Source organism: Brienomyrus brachyistius, chromosome 20 (assembly GCF_023856365.1).
Source record: "Brienomyrus brachyistius isolate T26 chromosome 20, BBRACH_0.4, whole genome shotgun sequence".
Taxonomy (NCBI): domain Eukaryota; kingdom Metazoa; phylum Chordata; class Actinopteri; order Osteoglossiformes; family Mormyridae; genus Brienomyrus; species Brienomyrus brachyistius.
The window spans coordinates 17,126,478-17,144,824 of record NC_064552.1 but is presented as its reverse complement, the minus strand read 5'-3'; the positions used below and the strand labels follow the sequence as shown (position 1 = coordinate 17,144,824).

The following is an 18,347-nucleotide window of genomic DNA, read 5'->3' as shown; positions in this document are numbered from 1 at the left end:
CCAGGATGAGACACCCATTGCAAGGCACACTGACACATGACCACCTATGAACCATTTGGTAACTCTGTTTAGCCTGAGCATGGAGGTACCTGGAGGACACCTCGCGATAACATGGGGAAAACATGCAAGCTCCACACACATGAAACCCTAGCAGGGGCTTGAACCCAGCTCCTAGAAGCATGAGGCAACAGGGCTAGCCACTGCACCACCATGCCACCCTGCGTTACCACTAATAAAGTCATATATGTTCATAACTTTCATTTCTTCTCAAATATATACTGCAAGTTGTTCATCATCAGTAATCCATGTCTGCGATGTAATTTTGTAAATCCTACAGGTCACATGCATGCATGGTGTGAAAATGAAACCCAACTTCCCAATGCAACCCAAAGCTAACTTGCCTAAGTACAGACTCACGTGCACCACCTTCAAGTCTTGCTATAATTTCCTTTTTACGTTCTACAAATACCCTCACTGCTTTCCTCTTTGGTTTGCTGCAATCATGTTCACTTTCATAGGGGCCATGATTACTATATCACTAAACGTACTGTAGACAAAGCACTACAAAAATCATACCGAACAAAGGAACACACCATTCTCACGTCAAACTCGGTCAAGAGGTACTACGAAACAGACCGATTCACAGGCAAAAGCAACCCAGTAGGACCATTTGCATGTCAGTTCATCAAAGATGCATCTTGATTTGTACAAATTTAGCAGTTCCGTTTCGTCGTGATCAGTAAAAGACCAGTAACAACTCATTTTGGCTTAAAAAGTGGCAATATGTAACCTGTTTTAGAAGTAGCAGATTTAACTCTGCACATATTTAAATATTTGTCTTTTACATGCCTCTGACATGTCCCAAATTAGTAAGAGTTGCTGTTTGGCTGAATGTTTTCCATTTAGTATGAATTCAAATGATTCAACTTCTAAAGACAACATGAGACCATTGTATTTGGGTCATTGCTGAATGTTCATTGTTGAAGTTTTGTTGCTTAATTGGTATTAGAATAGCATGTGACCTACAATTTTAAAGATTTGATTATACATGCGGGGAGGCATGGTGGTGCAGTGGTTAGCACTGTTGCCGCACACCTCTGGGACCCGGGTTCGAGTCTCCGCCTGGGTCACATGTGTGCGGAATTTGCATGTTCTCCCCATGTCGTCGTGGGGTTCTCTCCGGGTACTCCGGTTTCCCCCCCCATAGTCCAAAAAGGCTAATTGGAGTTGCTAAATTGCCTATAGGTGTGCATGCGTGAGTGAATGGTGTGTGAGTGTACCCTGCGATGTGTGACCCAGTAGGATAAGCAGTTTGGAAAATGGATGGATGATTATACATGTACATTTATCTAGTAAATGAAAACAAACAGTATTATCATAAAGACAACATTTACAGCAAAAAGTTTATGAATGTTTGCAACTCAGAATAATTTTGTAATTTGGCGATCAGTGCTGACACACCACAGCACAACACACAGTGCACAACCACGAAATGTAACCTCTGCATTTAACCTACATGTGACACCAAGACATAGCAGGGGGCAGCTAATTCAGCACCCAGGGAGCAGTGCTTGGGGGTGGTACCTTGCTAGTCAGGGATTTGGACCAGCAACATTTCGATTATAAGTGCACTTCCCTAATTAAAATGAAATATTTCATATGTTCACAATCAATTAATGTGCAGGAAGGCTACCAATTCTGTCATTTTCCACTAACACCAAATTAACTCGCTAGCCTCCCAAGGTCATTCTAAATTAATTGTAACAGACATGCTCAGGCAGTGGCATCTTGTGGTTTGTCATATATAGAAGGCTTCATTAATGATAACTCAGACTAGCTAGTTTTGTTCCTAAGGACAAAGTACATTTCTATCATCTAATCGTGGGAGTTTTCATAGCCACTGAGCTCATGTAAAAGGGAGAACCGACTGATGAACTTGAGGTTGCAAATCATGTGTCGCAGTCGCTGGTCCCGTTTAGATATACACTCAATAAATACAACGTTTCTTTTTGAGTTTATGTCTGGCATCCTACTGTAACACAAAGCTGGCAATTCATGTATTATAATTTAAGATAGCGTTATGGTGCCTCATTGCACCTGCATTTAGATTTTATGGCTAACTGTATGGTAGATTACTTCCTTCAAACGATATGAAGAAATGCCTCAGTCCAATTTGCCTGAACAAAATACAGCTTTTCATAGTCCTGAGCCCTCGCAATACATTTAGTTTATATGAAACTTTCTTTAACATTGAAAAGAAATACAGAACTTCATGCATCTGTTTGACGGACATCTCCGACATTCCCTGGTAAAATGGCCCCTACACACAAATCGTGACGTATTACACATGCAACCTAATACAACCCATTGCCTATACATGTCTCAGTAGGTGGAGACATTAAACAGCAGAGGCCACGCCCTAGCTCAGCTGTCATCATATCTAGACTTACGAACAGGGAGCTATTTCAAACAGAAAAATTTACAGAAATTCTGAATTTTATTTCACGTAACCCGAATCATCTTCTGTAAAATACACAACCGTGCAATTTCACAGTTTATAAAACTGCTTTGCAGTCAAAGACTACCTTCACAATATATTCTAACAATCAAAAAACAGTGCCTCTGAATCTTTGTCAAACAAATCCTAAACATCAACACGACTAATGAGGGGGACCCAACATAAAGGTATTTCAGAAATACAATTTAGAAAAAATCAAGAACAAACATTTAATGGACTGACTGAACTGTATGGGTCTGGTGGTGCGTCTCAATGTATCCTAATCACTGGGAGCACTGGTAGGGCCTCTCTCCTGTGTGAATCTGCTGGTGTCTTTTTAGGTTTCCTAAACGGCTGAAGCTCTTCTCACACTGGGAGCACTGGTAGGGCCTCTCCCCTGTGTGACTCCGTTGGTGTGTCTTTAGGGTTCCTGACTGATTAAAGCTCTTCCCACACTGGGAGCACTTGTAGGGCCTCTCTCCTGTGTGAATCCGCTGGTGTATCTTCAGGTGATTTAAATGACTGAAGCTCTTCTCACACTGGGAGCACTGGTAGGGCCTCTCTCCTGTGTGAATCCGCTGGTGTCTCTTCAGGAGATTTAAATGACTGAAGCTCTTCTCACACTGGGAGCACTGGTAGGGCCTCTCTCCTGTGTGAATCCGCTGGTGTGTCTGCAGGTGACTTAACAGCCTGCAGCTCTTCCCACACTGGGTGCACTGGTAGGGCTTCTCCCCTGTGTGAATCCGCTGGTGTGTCTTTAGTTTTCCTAAAATACGGAAGCTCTTCTTACACTGGGAGCACTGGTAGGGCCTCTCTCCTGTGTGAATACGCTGGTGGCTCTTCAGCGGATTTAAATAACTGAAGCTCTTCCCACACTGGGAGCACTGGTAAGGCCTCTCTCCTGTGTGAATTCGCTGGTGTCTCTTCAGGTGACTTAAATATCTGAAGCTCTTCTCACACTGGGAGCACTGGTAGGGCCTCTCTCCTGTGTGAATTCGCTGGTGTCTCTTCAGGTGACTTAAATATCTGAAGCTCTTCTCACACTGGGAGCACTGGTAGGGCCTCTCTCCTGTGTGAATACGCTGGTGGCTCTTTAGGATTCCTAACACTGTGAAGCTCTTCCCACACTGGGTGCACTGGTAGGGTCTCTCCCCTGTGTGAATCCACTGGTGTGTCTTCATTTGACTTAAATGTCTGAAGCTCTTCCCACACTGGAAGCACTGGTAGGGCCTCTCTCCTGTGTGAATCCGTTGGTGAGTCTTTAGGTTTCCTAAATGACTGAAGCTCTTCCCACACTCAGAACACCGATGGGACTTCTTTGTGCGAGTCTGCCTGTGAATTTTACAGTCTCTGTTTATATTGAAAGTCTTCTTACCCTGGGAACCTGCTGTGCTGTCAGTGTGTCTGTATTGGCTTCTGCCAAGGTACTGAGTGTGTCTTTACTGGGCTGAGCGGCACTGGGGCCAGCAGAAGTTGGGGAATCCTGGTTTGTGTTGACAGTTCCAGCCCTCAGTTGTCTGACATACTCCTTGGGGTGAGATTCATTCATTCTCCTTGCTGGAGGCAAGATGAAAACAAGTCAGTCAGTACTGAGAGGGAAAAGAGTTAATAGAAAAAAAAGTCAGAAAAATAGTGAAGGCAAACGTATCTTCTAAAGAGCCTTCGTTACTCCATACGCAGTTTATGTTCACAATGTGGAATTCACACTGCAATCTCCGACATGCCTGAACTTTACCGAGTACTAACACTGCTGGTTTGAAATGGCAACCTGAAGCACAAACTATGACCTTCAAATGTACCAAAACATTTGCAGTTTTGATGGTATATGTTGGTAGCTAAAATCACCTGGGTTTGGAGGTTTCGCACACTGTTTGCTCCGCCCACCAGTAACTAACAGAAGAGAACCAATCAGCTCCACCTCAGTCACATCCTGAACCGCTGCACCCTTGACCTTCTGTCACAAAAACAAACAAGACAGAATAAGCTGTTCACCTCAAATCTATACAGGTGCTTCTATTTGCTTAATAGTAAAAAAGGAGCAGAAACCAAACAAATTACTTCAAGTATAAACATTAAACTGAAATTATGTCCATTTCTGGTGTGACCTACCGTTGGTTGCTTTTTAAATTAAAACACAGAAATTATTTCACTTCAGAATGGAAAAGTGACATTTGCAAAGAGACCCATTTACACTCCATTTCACCTTGGGGGGGCTCTCATTCGCAGTCCCTTCACCCTCAGATATCAGGTATTCCCCCTCCTCTTTTTTAACCTCTCTGACACCCTGCTGGGAAGGTTGCTGGTTTGTATGGCAGGTGGTGTTACTGCAGGAAGACGTCTGCTGAAACCAAAATGATATCAAACACATTGAGACTGTGCCAGTTAATTAGTATGTTGCAATACAAAGCCAGCAGCAGATTGCGTTGAGCACAAACAGACCCTCTTTCCCTGGTCTGTAGCACATGACTCTGATCCCACAGCAGGGGTTCTGCTCTGACCGGACCGTCTGGATGTAGGCTGGAAACTCCTGGATGCTGAAAACACAAATGATCACTTCAGGCAGACTGCATCACCTTAGCGCATATCCGCAAGGCTCTTTGTGTTTGGGTCGCAACTCCAGGCACTTTCACATTGAGCTTTTGTCTGGAACCAAAACCTTTTCCTGGAACCAGGGATTTCTCTCACGTTCACACTGCGGGAACTCAGCCCGATTGTAGTTCCCTGGAAGAAGCTCCAGAACCCTTTAGTGCTTCCTCCAGACTAGGTCCTTTTTGTTCAAATACGGTGGTGCTTATAGCATTAAACTTGCTGACTGGTTGACCACAAGCACTGGCGCTAACTTGGAAGGTACTCATAGGTGCAGAAAAAGAGATGCAGCAGAGCAAAAATTGAGCAGACATGGAGAACAAAAATAATTCCATTTAATGCATCAACCAATACATTTTTTGCTTGCATCTCCATCTTTTTGTATCAGAAGCTTCAATCGCTACCAATATAGTTCTGTCTAATATCGCCGGTGCAAGGGGTGAAACTTGCCAGCGCTTATTAGTGAGACGTCATATACATGTGATAGGTTCATATAAGCAAAATATAAATAATTTGTGATCAATCCCTCCAGTAACTAACAAATAACAAAACAAATTATTCAACCTCCATTGTTTTGGAATGACGGTGTAGTTTCAAATAAAGTTATTGTGAACCTACAAACTTTTTGTGTCTTACATGATTCAGTATAAAGGTCCCAGTTCCAGTTGTGTGGGGTGAAACTGATACACAAAAGTGGCTAGGAGCTGCATGAGTTCCAGGTCAACACAGCCCAGGGACCCAAACCAGGCCCCGGAACTTTTGCCTTATCCTTTAACGACACAGATGAATGCCTGACACTGTTTGAAGGAATCACCCGTCACAGCAGAAAACCTCTGACTGGCTGTATCACCTCCACTCGCCTTGTCCCCCGGGCTCCTTCTCAGAAGGTGAGACGTCCACTCCTCTGAATTGCTGCATTTGTTGCCGCCCAACCTCTCCGCCATCACCCCGCTGGATCGGCTTCTTCTCATGAACACTGGGGTGGTGGAATTCAGCCCTAGAGAAAACACAGTTGCGGACTATGCAAATTTCCCACCTGTGGGACTAATAAAGGCTCTCATTGCACTCTTGGTACTCATCCAAGTCTAATGTCGGAGCCCAAAGCCTACCCATATTCAACATGGCCTGGTGGTTCCTCTTCATGTTCCTGTAGTGCACCTTCTCGCATCTCTGCAGCTGAACCCATTCAGCCTTGGAGAAATAGGCCCGGATATCCGCATAATCCTCCTGCATGAGGATAGGGTTCTCCATGAGGCTGCTTCATGCTTTACAGAGTAGGCACAACGACACTGAAAAGCCACTGCACCCACTGGCCATCCCAGATATAACAGGCCGTCCTCAGTTTTAGCTGTCAGTTCTCCCCCAGTTGCCTTACCTCATCTGACAAACTCATGTCCGAAGCCCTTTCCATCCTATGCAGCAACCAAGTTCACGTTCCCACCTGAAATGTGCAATAAAATGTCAAATATGCAGAGGTGGGTAGGGACGAGGTACACTTAATCAAGTGACTTGTTGGGGAGGAAATCTTAGTGTATTCAGTGAACGTTTTGTAGGCTTACTTGAGTATATCTGCCAAATGAAATGCATTTTCTCCTGCATCTCATCTTTTGTTGACTTATGTGAGGCTGTTACCAGTGGTATTCAGCCATCCCATCAACGCTGTTTTCCTCCCCAAACCATTCCAGCTCATACCACAGCTGACTTGCATGCAAACCACAACCAAGATCAACAAGAGAGTACTGAACTAGAACATGAATGCATTTTGCAGTCCACTTTCATCCTTGCCATGAGGGAAAGTTGGGGTCCCGCCAGACAAAGAAGCCTACCCCAGCTAAGAATAACTGGTAAATAAATTGACAGTAAATGTTATTCAGGTGAGATAGGGAACACAGGATTAACCTTTGGATTATTTTAGAATTTGACAGGTGGTAGGGAACGATTTTCTTCACGTGAGAACGTAGGATAGCCAGCAGAGACCCCTGCCAGAAGAACTAAACCCTTTTAGTGCATTTATGGACATATTTGTTTTGCTTTTTAAAAGAAAACACTTTCTTAAATGCAAAAATAAAATGTCAAAATTACTGAAAAAAGGTATACATATATCTTTAAGGCATGAATTAAAATGGCCTTTACTCTCTGTGTTCTTGTACATTTGTAGGAGGCGTAAAAAAGGTTCTGACAGGATTGTATCTCCTGAATGAGGTAGAAATGTTGTGCTCATGTTCGTGTGTGCAAGTGAATGTGAGTAAGATCTGTGTGTGTTTAAGTGTGTTAGAGAATGAGTGTGTGTGTGTGTGAGCCTTTAAAAGGAGCATGTGGCGGTTGGATAATTCAGTGTATGTTTCCCTAACCCAAGGCTGTCAGGGGGCAATTTTTATGTTATATCCATCCATCCATTTTCCAAACCGCTTATCCTAATGGGTCGCGGGGGGTCCGGAGCCTATCCCGGAATCAATGGGCACGAGGCAGGGAACAACCCAGGATGGGGGGCCAGCCCATCGCAGGGCACACTCACACATGCACACCTATGGGCAATTCAGCAACTCCAATTAGCCTCAGCATGTTTTTGGACTGTGGGGGGAAACCGGAGTACCCGGAGGAAACCCCACGACGACACGGGGAGAACATGCAAACTCCGCACACATGTGACCCAGGCGGAGACTCGAACCCGGGTCCCAGAGGTGTGAGGCGACAGTGCTAACCACTGCACCACCATGCCGCCCCCTTTTTATGTTATATTTAAAATATATTTATATTATAATAATGTAATACTATTCACAGAAATGACCCAAGACTTTGTGGAATGGTGCCAACTGAACAACCTCCATATCAATGCTGGAAAGACCAAAGAACTGGTAGTGGATTTTCGTAGGCACAAATGTCCTCCATCCACACCAATCAACATCCAGGGGATGGACATTCAGATTGTTGACTCCTACAAGTATCTGGGCGTTCATCTGAACAACAAACTGGACTGGACCCACAATACTAATGCTATTTACAGTAAAGGTCAGAGCAGGTTGTATCTGCTACGCAGACTGAGGTCCTTTGGAGTGCAAGGGCCACTCCTGAAGACCTTTTATGATTCTGTGGTGGCGTCAGTCATCTTCTATGCTGTGGTCTGCTGGGGCAGCAGCATCTCTACTGGGGAGAGGAGAAAACTGAACAGGCTGATTAAAAAAGCCAGCTCTGTCTTGGGAGGTCCCCTTGACTCAGGGGAGGTGGTGAGCGACAGGAGAACGTTGGCTTAGCTACATTCCCTGTTGGAGGACATCTCCCACCCCTTACAGGACACACTATCAGTACTGAGCAGCTCCATCAGCGACAGACTGGTGCATCCAAAGTGTGCGACAGAGAGATACCGCAGGTCTTTTCTTCCATCTGCCATCAGACTTCACAACAAACACTAAGGCACATACCGTATTGTATTGTATTGTATTGTATATATTTTATTGTATTTTATTTATATTTCTTATTTCTATTGTTTGATACTTGATACTTGAGATTTTTTCTACATTTTTTCTGCATTCTGCTTATTTCTGCTGCACTGTCCACTTTGCTGCTGTAAAACGCAAATTTCCCACCCGTGGGACTAATAAAGGCAATCTTATCTTATCTTATTAATCTAAATCTGCAAAATAATATTACTAAAGCCTTGAAATAGATCTAGTTGAGTAAACCCCATGCTTCCCTTTAGACTCACGACGGACGAACGGTGCAATACTAATATAGATATAATCTAGATATAAATATAGATAAAAAATACGTTTCTAATGTCACACTTACCAAACTTAGAGGCTGCTTAAACTGTTATCCATAGAAGCACAATTTAACAAATTTATCTCAGTAGTGGTCCAGTGCTTCAGAAGGTCTACTTGTTTTGATTTAATAGATTTGTTTAAACTCTCGAACATAATTACAAAGCTGTCGTCATTCACAGCTGACCTTAGCTCACGATGGACGAACGGTGCAATACTAATATAGATATATACGCGGTCTTATCCCTCCCGCAGGTGAACAACTTTACTATGACTGAATCCGGTGTTATGCCGAAAAAGGCATCCCTGCCGTAGAATGCATGCCTGTCTCGGGAGCGTGCACCACTGAAAACAGCAAAATGAAAGCTCTTTTTTGTAATGCGTATATATGATCGTTCCTGTTTACTTAAACTTATAAAACACACGTAACTGTCACGCTCGATCGCGGGCAGAGCGGCGATCGTGCGGGCGAACAGGCAGAAACGGGCAGAAAGCCGTAATCAGGGCAAACAAGGGGTTTATTACCAATAACGGGGCAGGGAACAGAAGACGCCAACTAACATCAATGACAGACACGGGTTAATACAAATCAGGAACTTAGATACATGAAACAAGGCAGCAGGAAACAAGACACGACTGGGCACGATCAGGAAATCACACGTGGGTAATTAGGGGGCGTGGCACACACGAGGAGCGGACGGAGCGGGCGTCACAGAACCCCCCTCCAAAGGCGCGCTACACCGGGCGCGCCCAGGAAGGGGGCGACGGACGGGACGAGGGAGAACAGGACCTGAAAGACAAGAGCAAAAATCAATGGGGAACAGGGAACAAGACAGACAGGCAAAACTGACACAGAGGCAGGAGCCAGGACAGGACACTACACAAGACAGGAAAAGCCGACAGACAGACCAGGAAGGGAGAAACAGAGGGAACAGGCGGAACAAAAGGAGCGGGAGTGACGGGAGGGAACGACGGGAAACCAGGAACAGAGCGGGGCGGAACAAAGGGACCAGGAACAGAGGACGGCGGGACAAAGGCAGGAGGAGGAACAAAGACAGGCGGGACAGGGACAGGAAAGAAGGGAGAGAAGGAGGAGGAAGGAAGGGGAGCCCGAGGGAGCCCCAGCGGGCGACGGGAGGCAGCCGGAGGGGCCGCAGGCGGCCGGGAGGCCGGAGCCGGAGGGGACCTCGGAGGGGCCGAGGAGGCAGGGCGAGGGACCCGCGGAGGGGCCAGGGAGGAAGCAGGAGGGAGCACCGGGGAAGGGGACGAGGGAGCAGGAGGGGCCCACGGCGAAGGCCCGGAGGAGGGGGGAGCCGCAGCAGGCGGCGACGTCCGGTGGAGGGCCGGAGGTAGGGGCCCCGCAGGCAACCGAGGAGCCGCCGTCGGGGAGCCCGCAGGCGACCGACCAGGCACCGGAGGGGGGAGCGAGGCAGGGTGACGAGGCATCGGAGGGGGACCCGTAGGCGACAGCCGACCCGGAGGGCCAGGACCTGCAGGCGCCAACCGAGCCAGAGCGCAGGCGAGGGAGGGCGAGCCAGGGGGCAGGGCGGGAGGGACCCCAGTCCGACGTCTGTGTCCCCTCCCTCTGCGGGACACAGACATACCGACCCCCGGTCGGGGTCGATGTCGCCGGGGTGAGGGTGAAGGAGTCACAGGAGCGGTGCCAGGGACAGGAGCGGGGCCAGGGACAGGAGCGGGGCCAGGGACAGGAGCTGCTGCAGCGCGGTCAGGGGGCGCCTCGGGAGCTGCTGCAGCGCGGTCAGGAACAGGAGCTGGCTGCAGTGGGGGCGCCTGCCCGGGAGCTGCAGCAGATGGCTGCAGTGGGGGCACCTGCCCGGGAGCTGCAGCAGGCGGCTGCAGAGGGGGCGCCTCTGCAGGAACAGGAGCGCGGTCAGGAACAGGAGCTGGCTGCAGTGGGGGCGCCTGCCCGGGAGCTGCAGCAGGCGGCTGCAGTGGGGGCGCCTGCCCGGGAGCTGCAGCAGGCGGCTGCAGTGGGGGCGCCTGCCCGGGAGCTGCAGCAGGCGGCTGCAGAGGGGGCGCCTGCCCGGGAGCTGCAGCAGGCGGCTGCAGAGGGGGCGCCTCTGCAGGAACAGGAGCACGGTCAGGAACAGGAGCTGGCTGCAGTGGGGGCGCCTGCCCGGGAGCTGCAGCAGGTGGCTGCAGTGGGGGCGCCTGCCCGGGAGCTGCAGCAGGCGGCTGCAGAGGGGGCGCCTCTGCAGGAACAGGAGCTTGCTGCAGTGGGGGCGCCTGCCCGGGAGCTGCAGGTTGCTGCAGTGGGGGCGCCTGCCCGGGAGCTGCAGCAGGCGAAGGGGGCGCCGGGACAGGAACAGGAGCGCGGTCAGGAACAGGAGCTTGCTGCAGTGGGGGCGCCTGCCCGGGAGCTGCAGCAGGTTGCTGCAGTGGGGGCGCCTGCCCGGGAGCTGCAGCAGGTTGCTGCAGTGGGGGCGCCTGCCCGGGAGCTGCAGCAGGTTGCTGCAGTGGGGGCGCCTGCCCGGGAGCGAAGGCGGCTGCGCGGGCTGAGCAGGGGCTGCAGGCACAGGAGGCGGCTGCTCGGGCTGAGCAGGGGCTGCAGGCACAGGAGGCGGCTGCTCGGGCTGAGCAGGGGCTGCAGGCACAGGAGGCGGCTGCTCGGGCTGAGCAGGGGCTGCAGGCACAGGAGGCGGCTGCTCGGGCTGAGCAGGGGCTGCAGGCACAGGAGGCGGCTGCTCGGGCTGAGCAGGGGCTGCAGGCACAGGAGGCGGCTGCTCGGGCTGAGCAGGGGCTGCAGGCGGCGGGACCGGTAGGTCCCGTGCGGGCAAGACGGACGTGGTCCCTTTAAGTGCCCGGGGCACACGCGGGATAGCTTCCCGCACCGCGCGGGCCCCCTTGTTGGCCAGCCGCTCCGGCCGGAAGTAGTACCGCTCGAGGGGCGGTAGCAGCTCAGCGGCGGCTGGGTGCTCTCCCCGGACTGGGGAAGCTGCCAGCGCAGGCAGCTTAGCTGCGGTGATGACGTCGAGGTCAGCCGGGGAGTCCTCCAATTCCCCGGTTAGGAGAGAAGCGGGGATGAGCGCGCACGCTCCCAAAACGATTGCAGGGGCGATCGCGTGCTTCTTCTTCTTCTTCTTCCTCTTTGTCACGGTGTCCGCGGGCGGCTGCTCCACGTCCGACAGGACGGACGGCTGGGGAACAACCTCCGGGACGCACCGTGCGTCCAGCCCCAACCTCCGCGCTGTTAGGCGCTGAACCAGCTGGTTGAGGTGGGAGCGCACCTCTCCTAGACGATGCCCGCCCTCCGATGGGGACATCGCCAGCAGGAGATCGCAGCTGTCGGTGGCCAATTGCAGCGCGACGGGGTCCTCCTGGACGTCGGGCTGGTTCAGCCAGTAGTGTACCTCTTGCAGCAGACCGAGACGTTGGCTCTCGGTCTGCTGCTGTGCCTTGTTGAGTTGGTCTGTCATTCTGTCACGCTCGATCGCGGGCAGAGCGGCGATCGTGCGGGCGAACAGGCAGAAACGGGCAGAAAGCCGTAATCAGGGCAAACAAGGGGTTTATTACCAATAACGGGGCAGGGAACAGAAGACGCCAACTAACATCAATGACAGACACGGGTTAATACAAATCAGGAACTTAGATACATGAAACAAGGCAGCAGGAAACAAGACACGACTGGGCACGATCAGGAAATCACACGTGGGTAATTAGGGGGCGTGGCACACACGAGGAGCGGACGGAGCGGGCGTCACAGTAACACATCACATGACGTATTTTGTTAAAATACAGATATATAACACAAAACAAATAAAATAGGTTGCTGATCTGAAAACGCTTTGTCACTTAATGGGCTGTTACGTGCCTGTTAATATCAATTCAAAAGTTCAAAACAGCAGCCATGAACGTGGCAATTTAAAGCTTGTTACATTATAAGTGTGTATCAGATGCACAGTAACTTTTTTCATGAAAAAAAATTAATTTGTTACTCAATCTTTTTAAAATGTCTGGGTCTCGTTTTAATTAATGGCTAAAATAGTGCTGCACCATGTAGCTCAGATGACACTGACCTGTCTCCGAATTGTATTAGTTAAAGGTGCATGATGCTGGGGTCAGTGCAAATATAATGATGAAGTTGGTGAGGGGATATACCGTTTTGTGTAGGGGGCAGCGTGTGGCTTGATCGGCTAAGCCTGTTTCCATGTAAGGCCACTTAAAAAAAAAAAATGGTTCTCGTCCTTTTTTTTTGGAGGGGGTGGGTCGGGATTTTTTTTTTATTTTACAAATTTTGATTGACTGTTTGGACTTTCAAATATGTAAGAAAATACATATTTGAAAATACATATCGAAGAGAGCAGGCCTACTTAGTACGCCTCCTCAGTTCTTCCAGTTTGTTGCGTTTCAAATATATTAAATGTAAGAAAATACAAGAATGTAAATTCCTTGATCCATGTGTATCTCATAAATGCCTTCCCAACTATGGATTTGGATACTTTATGCTGATGTTTCATTTGTGAATATAAAAATGATACTATTTGAAACCAATATTCTGTTTGTCATTCCCATTCTAAATGAACAACCAAGATTTTAAACTTTCTTTCTAGATATATATTTTATTAAAACATGTTAAAACACGAGGAATTTACAAAATACAGGAACCTGAATGGTTGAACAAGGAAATGCAACTCTACAAACAAGTACTTAAGAACATGTACCACATCACTTCCCCAGATTTAAATCTTTGCACCAGCCCATCTCAGGTAGACACAAATTTAGGTTCATGAAACCATTCCAAGACTAGGATTACACAATGTGGATCAATTGTCGATGTGGAATGCGCGGGAAATTCAAGTTTCGTCATTCTTGGGCATTTTCCATGTGATTTTTACGAAATAAAAAATAATTCGGGTCGGAGGCATTTCAGCGGGTCGGGAGGGGATGAGAACCATTTTTTAAAAAGTGGCCTAATCAGAAGGTCACTAGTTCAAACGCAGCTTCAGTATGTCTGCAGGTTCTTAAGCAAGGCTCTTAACCCTCAGCTTTCTGGGGGTCCCACTAGATGGCTGCTCTTTGCAAACAACTTACTGTATAAATAGGGAGGTGTAAAGACAATTTCCCCATGAGTATCAATGAGTTATCCATTATTATTATTATGTACTTGATGATGGAAGCTGCACAAATGCAAAATCCAAGGGGATGCCTTCGCAACTTCGGCGGTGGTTTGAACTTCAAAGTAGCATCTGGCGGACTAGACCCACACTGAACGTAGTTCTGGATGGGTAGTGAAGTCTTCTTTGAGGACTCATAGCGTTTGTGTTTCCCTAATGCACGATGTGTCTCGATCGCTCGAATACCCATATTACCCAATTTGTATGTCTTCTTGCAATACTAGCATTTAAAACCATGTCCAAAACAACTAGCTCGGTACATTAGCAGTCACAGCTACGAACCTATTCCCCACAAACGCCTTACCGTGCCGCAGATGCTTCCTCCTGTTAGTGACTAGAAAGTGGTTTCCCTTAACGGTATTATGCTGCGTCGCTTTCAGCCATAATTAAACCCGCGATTGTAATGTCCAAGAGGTTCCAGCTGCAGACAACAGTAGAGTGGAAATCCACAGGAAACACGTGATCTTTAAGAACGCAAACTGGGGCTAATTTTTACGACGTGAAGTGGCTTCCTCCCTACAACAGTGAGCCACTTCAGTCCCTTCCTGTAAGTACAAATTTTCCTCGGTGACTATTATTTAGAACTAGTGTAAGAGTACCTCATGTAAAATATTGATCTCCATTTCAGAATGATGCAGAGAGGAAGGACATTATTGTTAGGATTTTAAGATTTTATTGTAATTGTGTCAGTTACATCTTGGTACAGCTTTAGTTTACTCAGTTTAAGCCATGGGCAACTACTGTGAATCATTGACTGACTGTTATTGCAATGGCATTACTTAACACCTTGAGTAACTGTCTCTAAGGTGATGAAGCCAGGTAAAAAAGAAATGTTCTTTCTCGACTCATGATGTGCTAAGAAAAGGACAGGATTTGGTGGCCACCAATATGTGTCACTCTTGAGGTAAATTTTCTGTTTATGTTAGTGTGCAGGAACCTGTTCAGTGTTCCAGGTTAAGTACATTTTAGATCACGTTCTGATCTATTTTGTGTTCAGCATGTCTTCAGCTTATTCAGTGAATTCACATGCTTACTTGAAAAACCTGTAATGTGGAGTATAGCCTTTTGATTAAAAGGTGATACATCAGATGTTAAATCAGATATTTAAATAATAGTATTAAAATACCTAGAAGATGAGTTCTGACAGTAGAATTGGTTTATCCGATATAGTTACCAAATTATGTCATTAAATTGTCATTATAATTGGGCAGTACAGTTCAGTCTGAATAAATGTGTCAGCTAAATGCTGTAAATGTTAAAATATGATGAAACAGAAAATTACAGAACTTCTGTAGAGGTTGATCAAGACTAAGCATATGAATGTACTTTCACTCTTACAAGTACCTGGGTGTTCACCTCAACAATAAACTGGACTGGAGTACAAATACTGATGTCCTGTATAAAAAGGGCCAGAGTAGACTCCATCTGTTGAGGAGACTGAGGTCCTTCGGAGTATGCAGGATTTTGTTAAGGTCATTCTACGACTCTGTGGTGGCATCCGCCCTTTTCTATGCAGTGGTCTGCTGGGGGAGTGGATGGACGGATAGGGACAGATGCAGAATTGACAAACTGGTGCAGAGGTCAAGCTCGGTGCTGGGATGCCCTTTGGAGACTGTGGAGGTGGTGGCTGAGAGGAGGATGTTAGCGAAGTTGACATCCATCATGAATGACCCACATCACCACCTGCATGACACTGAGCGTGCGCTGAGCAGCTCATTCAGCCAGAGACTGATACATCCTTGCTGCAGGAAGGAGCGCTTTCGCAGATCATTCATCCCGACAGCAGTTAGACTTTATAACATGTCATGATGTTATGAGTCACCCAGATGCTACCTTAGGGTCACCATTACTTACCATCTCATACATAACGCACCTTATAGAGGTATGGGTATGAGCATGTACGTGTGTATGTATATTGTTACGATCTTCAGTCTAGGGTTGAGGACCGTCAGAAAGGTAAAGGGAAAGGAGAGGGGAAAATGAGACAACCAGGGTATGGGAAAAGGGAACACGGGAAACAAAGGGATCTTTTTTTGTATTTTTTATATTTATTCACAAAGACTTTAACAAACAATAGAGTAACAGACTTCGGGAGTGACACAGCCAAAACAATAAACAAAACAGCACTACCGAACACGTCCCAAACTAAGCTAATTCTAAACGAAATGAAAAGATGAGAAAACGAAATGACACAGACTAAGCCTAACTCCCTAACCAAAACACAGAATAAGCAACACGTACGCAAAACAAAATAGCAGTCACTCCCTACGTACTTAACAGAAACGAACATACAGAACACACCAAAGCCGAAACACAGTAACCAAAGGGGCGAGGCAAAGAGAGTAGTCAGGAGGAAGGCAAGAGATCAAAACCAGTAAACAATCAAAACCAAAGGCAAAGGTACCGAAGGGGCAAAGTGAGAGTCGGAGATCAGGAAACCAGAAATCTGTCATACACAAGTAATCAACACACAAGCAATCCAATAACCAAAACCAACTGTGAGCAGAGCTGCTGCTAATTTCCTGCCACGGCTTTTTCAACACTAGATGCAGAAGCAGCATCGACGGTTGGGGCGTGGCCAGGTCCGGGAGGCGGAGTTGAAGGGAGCAACGGGCGACGATCAGGATCTGCAGGACAATCCCTCCCCCTGAACCTTACGGCACGTAACAATATGGTTCTGCAGTACCAAGCACCATTTCAATAGTAAATTGTAGCTATAGCAGTGGATTTTTATTATTACTTGCACTATCCATATTTCATACTGTGTATGGGTGTACATGGGTATTATTATTATTATATTAGGGTCTTATCTATCTCATCTTATATTATTTTATTTTGTACTCTTATTTTGCATTTTTATATTCTTTATTCCTGAAACTTTCTTGCTATCTGTTTGGAGCTGTGATAACAGACAAATGTCCCCATTGTGGGATCAATAAAGTTTCTGTCTATCTGTCTGTCTGTCTGTCTGTCTGTCTGTCTGTCTGTCACATTTTGCTAATTGTGTACAGGCTGTGTTTTTAAGCCTGTTTATAAAGAGCATGCTGTTGCAGCATTAACAGTTAACAGTTGTTAAAAATTAATACTTTATTTGTACTAGCAGTAATTTCTGTATGTTATGTCTTAAAATAACAGGAAGCTTGCAGAGAATATCAGTCCAGGGGAGTGGTCTGAATTGAATAGCTTTGAGTTTGAGGTATGTGATCATGTGTGTGATTATATCGAGATTTTCTAATACAGGTATATTGATGAAATGTGATTAAAGAGTGTTTTATCCCATTGTGATAATAAAGGGGTTTCCAAGCCAAGACTTTGAGGTTGACTGTGGCATCTACATGTTGATGGTAAGATTCGTCATTCAGATATTTTTGGACTGTCAAGATGCTTTTGAGAATAAGTCATGAACATTGACATTTATTTTTTAATTGACAGTCTGCTTTATATGTGGTGCTGGATGCTCCCTTTTATTACACCATAGTAAGTAGCTCTTTTTAGAGAGCAATAAAGTATGTGTGCAAAGAAGTCACTAAATGACACTAAATGCACTAAATTGATTTTTAATAGTTAGACATTCCGAAATTGCGGAAATGGTGGTGCCTGCTGCTAATGGAAAACTTCGATCTCCGAAGGTCAGTGTGTGTGTATCTGTTAAATTTGACTGAAAAATGAAATTAAAGACACATTATTAATATCAGTATTTCTGCATTATAAGTCATGGGAAGGTATTTGCACACTGGACAAAGGAATCAGAGGCTGTGCTGAGAGGTGAACATGCACCTGTATTCAGACTAAGAAAGCGCAAATCTGTGGAACTTAGCCTGGTCAGTGCACACTTTAAACCTTACTTTTAGCAGTAAATTGTTTTACTTCTGAAAAAGTGTTATAATAATGTTTCTTCCTATGCTTCTGACAGAAACCAGCAGAAGGGATGTGCTGGATGGAGACAACATAGAATCCAAGGAGCCATTCCTCTTTGGTTTTCAGGTCCAAGAGGACATGGAATTATTTTTACAGGCCTGTGTTGACCAGCGGGGCCTTCGGGTTAATGCTGTCTGTTATAAGAATGATTAAATTACTGGCACATGAGTGTGTTGATTGATTATTATTTTTTTATTTCATCCTGTTTGTTGTTGCCTTCTAAATAAATTTAACAGTTTATTAAATATAATTATTACATGTCGATCATCATTTATACAACTAGTGTATGTATGTGTGTATATATATATATATATATATATTATTTTATATATATATATATATATATATATATATATATATATATATATATATATATATATATATATGTGTGTGTATGTTTATAACACTTAAGATATCTTATGACTTTATTTGTATATATACGCCCGGCTCGTC

The 18,347-nt window shown here is 46.3% G+C and overlaps 2 protein-coding genes and 1 long non-coding RNA gene across 9 annotated transcripts in view; 1 reads left to right on the top strand and 2 right to left on the bottom strand.

The window, feature by feature from the left end:
* Nucleotides 1-14,408, bottom strand: part of LOC125715410 (zinc finger protein 239-like) — a 253,618-nt gene extending 239,210 nt beyond the window's left edge. For 2 of the 4 annotated variants that reach the window (XM_048986871.1, XM_048986872.1), the window contains exons 1-5: nt 14,281-14,408; nt 6,459-6,524; nt 6,193-6,310; nt 5,934-6,080; nt 4,937-5,031 (exon numbers count right to left, since the gene is read on the bottom strand). In XM_048986871.1, the coding sequence (XP_048842828.1) occupies nt 4,937-5,031; nt 5,934-6,080; nt 6,193-6,310; nt 6,459-6,494 (396 nt within the window). In that variant the 5' untranslated portion in view covers nt 6,495-6,524; nt 14,281-14,408. The remainder of the gene's footprint in view (nt 1-4,936; nt 5,032-5,933; nt 6,081-6,192; nt 6,311-6,458; nt 6,525-14,280) is intronic. The other 2 variants (XM_048986859.1, XM_048986866.1) reach the window with 1 other exon arrangement.
* On the bottom strand, nt 1,390-4,835 carry LOC125715440 (zinc finger protein 135-like). The gene is made up of 3 exons (XM_048986949.1): nt 4,701-4,835; nt 4,343-4,451; nt 1,390-4,054 (listed from the first exon to the last, which is right to left on the bottom strand). The coding sequence occupies exon 3, from the start codon at nt 3,676-3,678 to the stop codon at nt 2,782-2,784; it is 897 nt and encodes a 298-aa protein (XP_048842906.1). The 5' UTR covers nt 3,679-4,054; nt 4,343-4,451; nt 4,701-4,835; the 3' UTR covers nt 1,390-2,781.
* LOC125715452 (uncharacterized) lies at nt 14,386-18,144 on the top strand. Of its 4 annotated transcripts, none has more exons than XR_007384061.1 (7): nt 14,389-14,523; nt 16,523-16,639; nt 17,116-17,172; nt 17,270-17,320; nt 17,541-17,605; nt 17,689-17,797; nt 17,890-18,144. It is a non-coding gene; the product is annotated as an uncharacterized LOC125715452 (long non-coding RNA). The 4 variants fall into 4 exon arrangements; XR_007384063.1 differs by adding an exon at nt 15,493-15,858 and having other exon boundaries at nt 14,432-14,523; nt 17,270-17,605; XR_007384060.1 differs by having other exon boundaries at nt 14,386-14,523; nt 17,270-17,605.
* Nucleotides 18,145-18,347: the final 203 nt, after the last annotated feature.

Bases quoted from the DNA above. Each gene is read 5' to 3' on its own strand.
- LOC125715440 (XM_048986949.1), bottom strand. From the start codon at position 3,678: ATGAAGACACACCAGTGGATTCACACAGGGGAGAGACCCTACCAGTGC.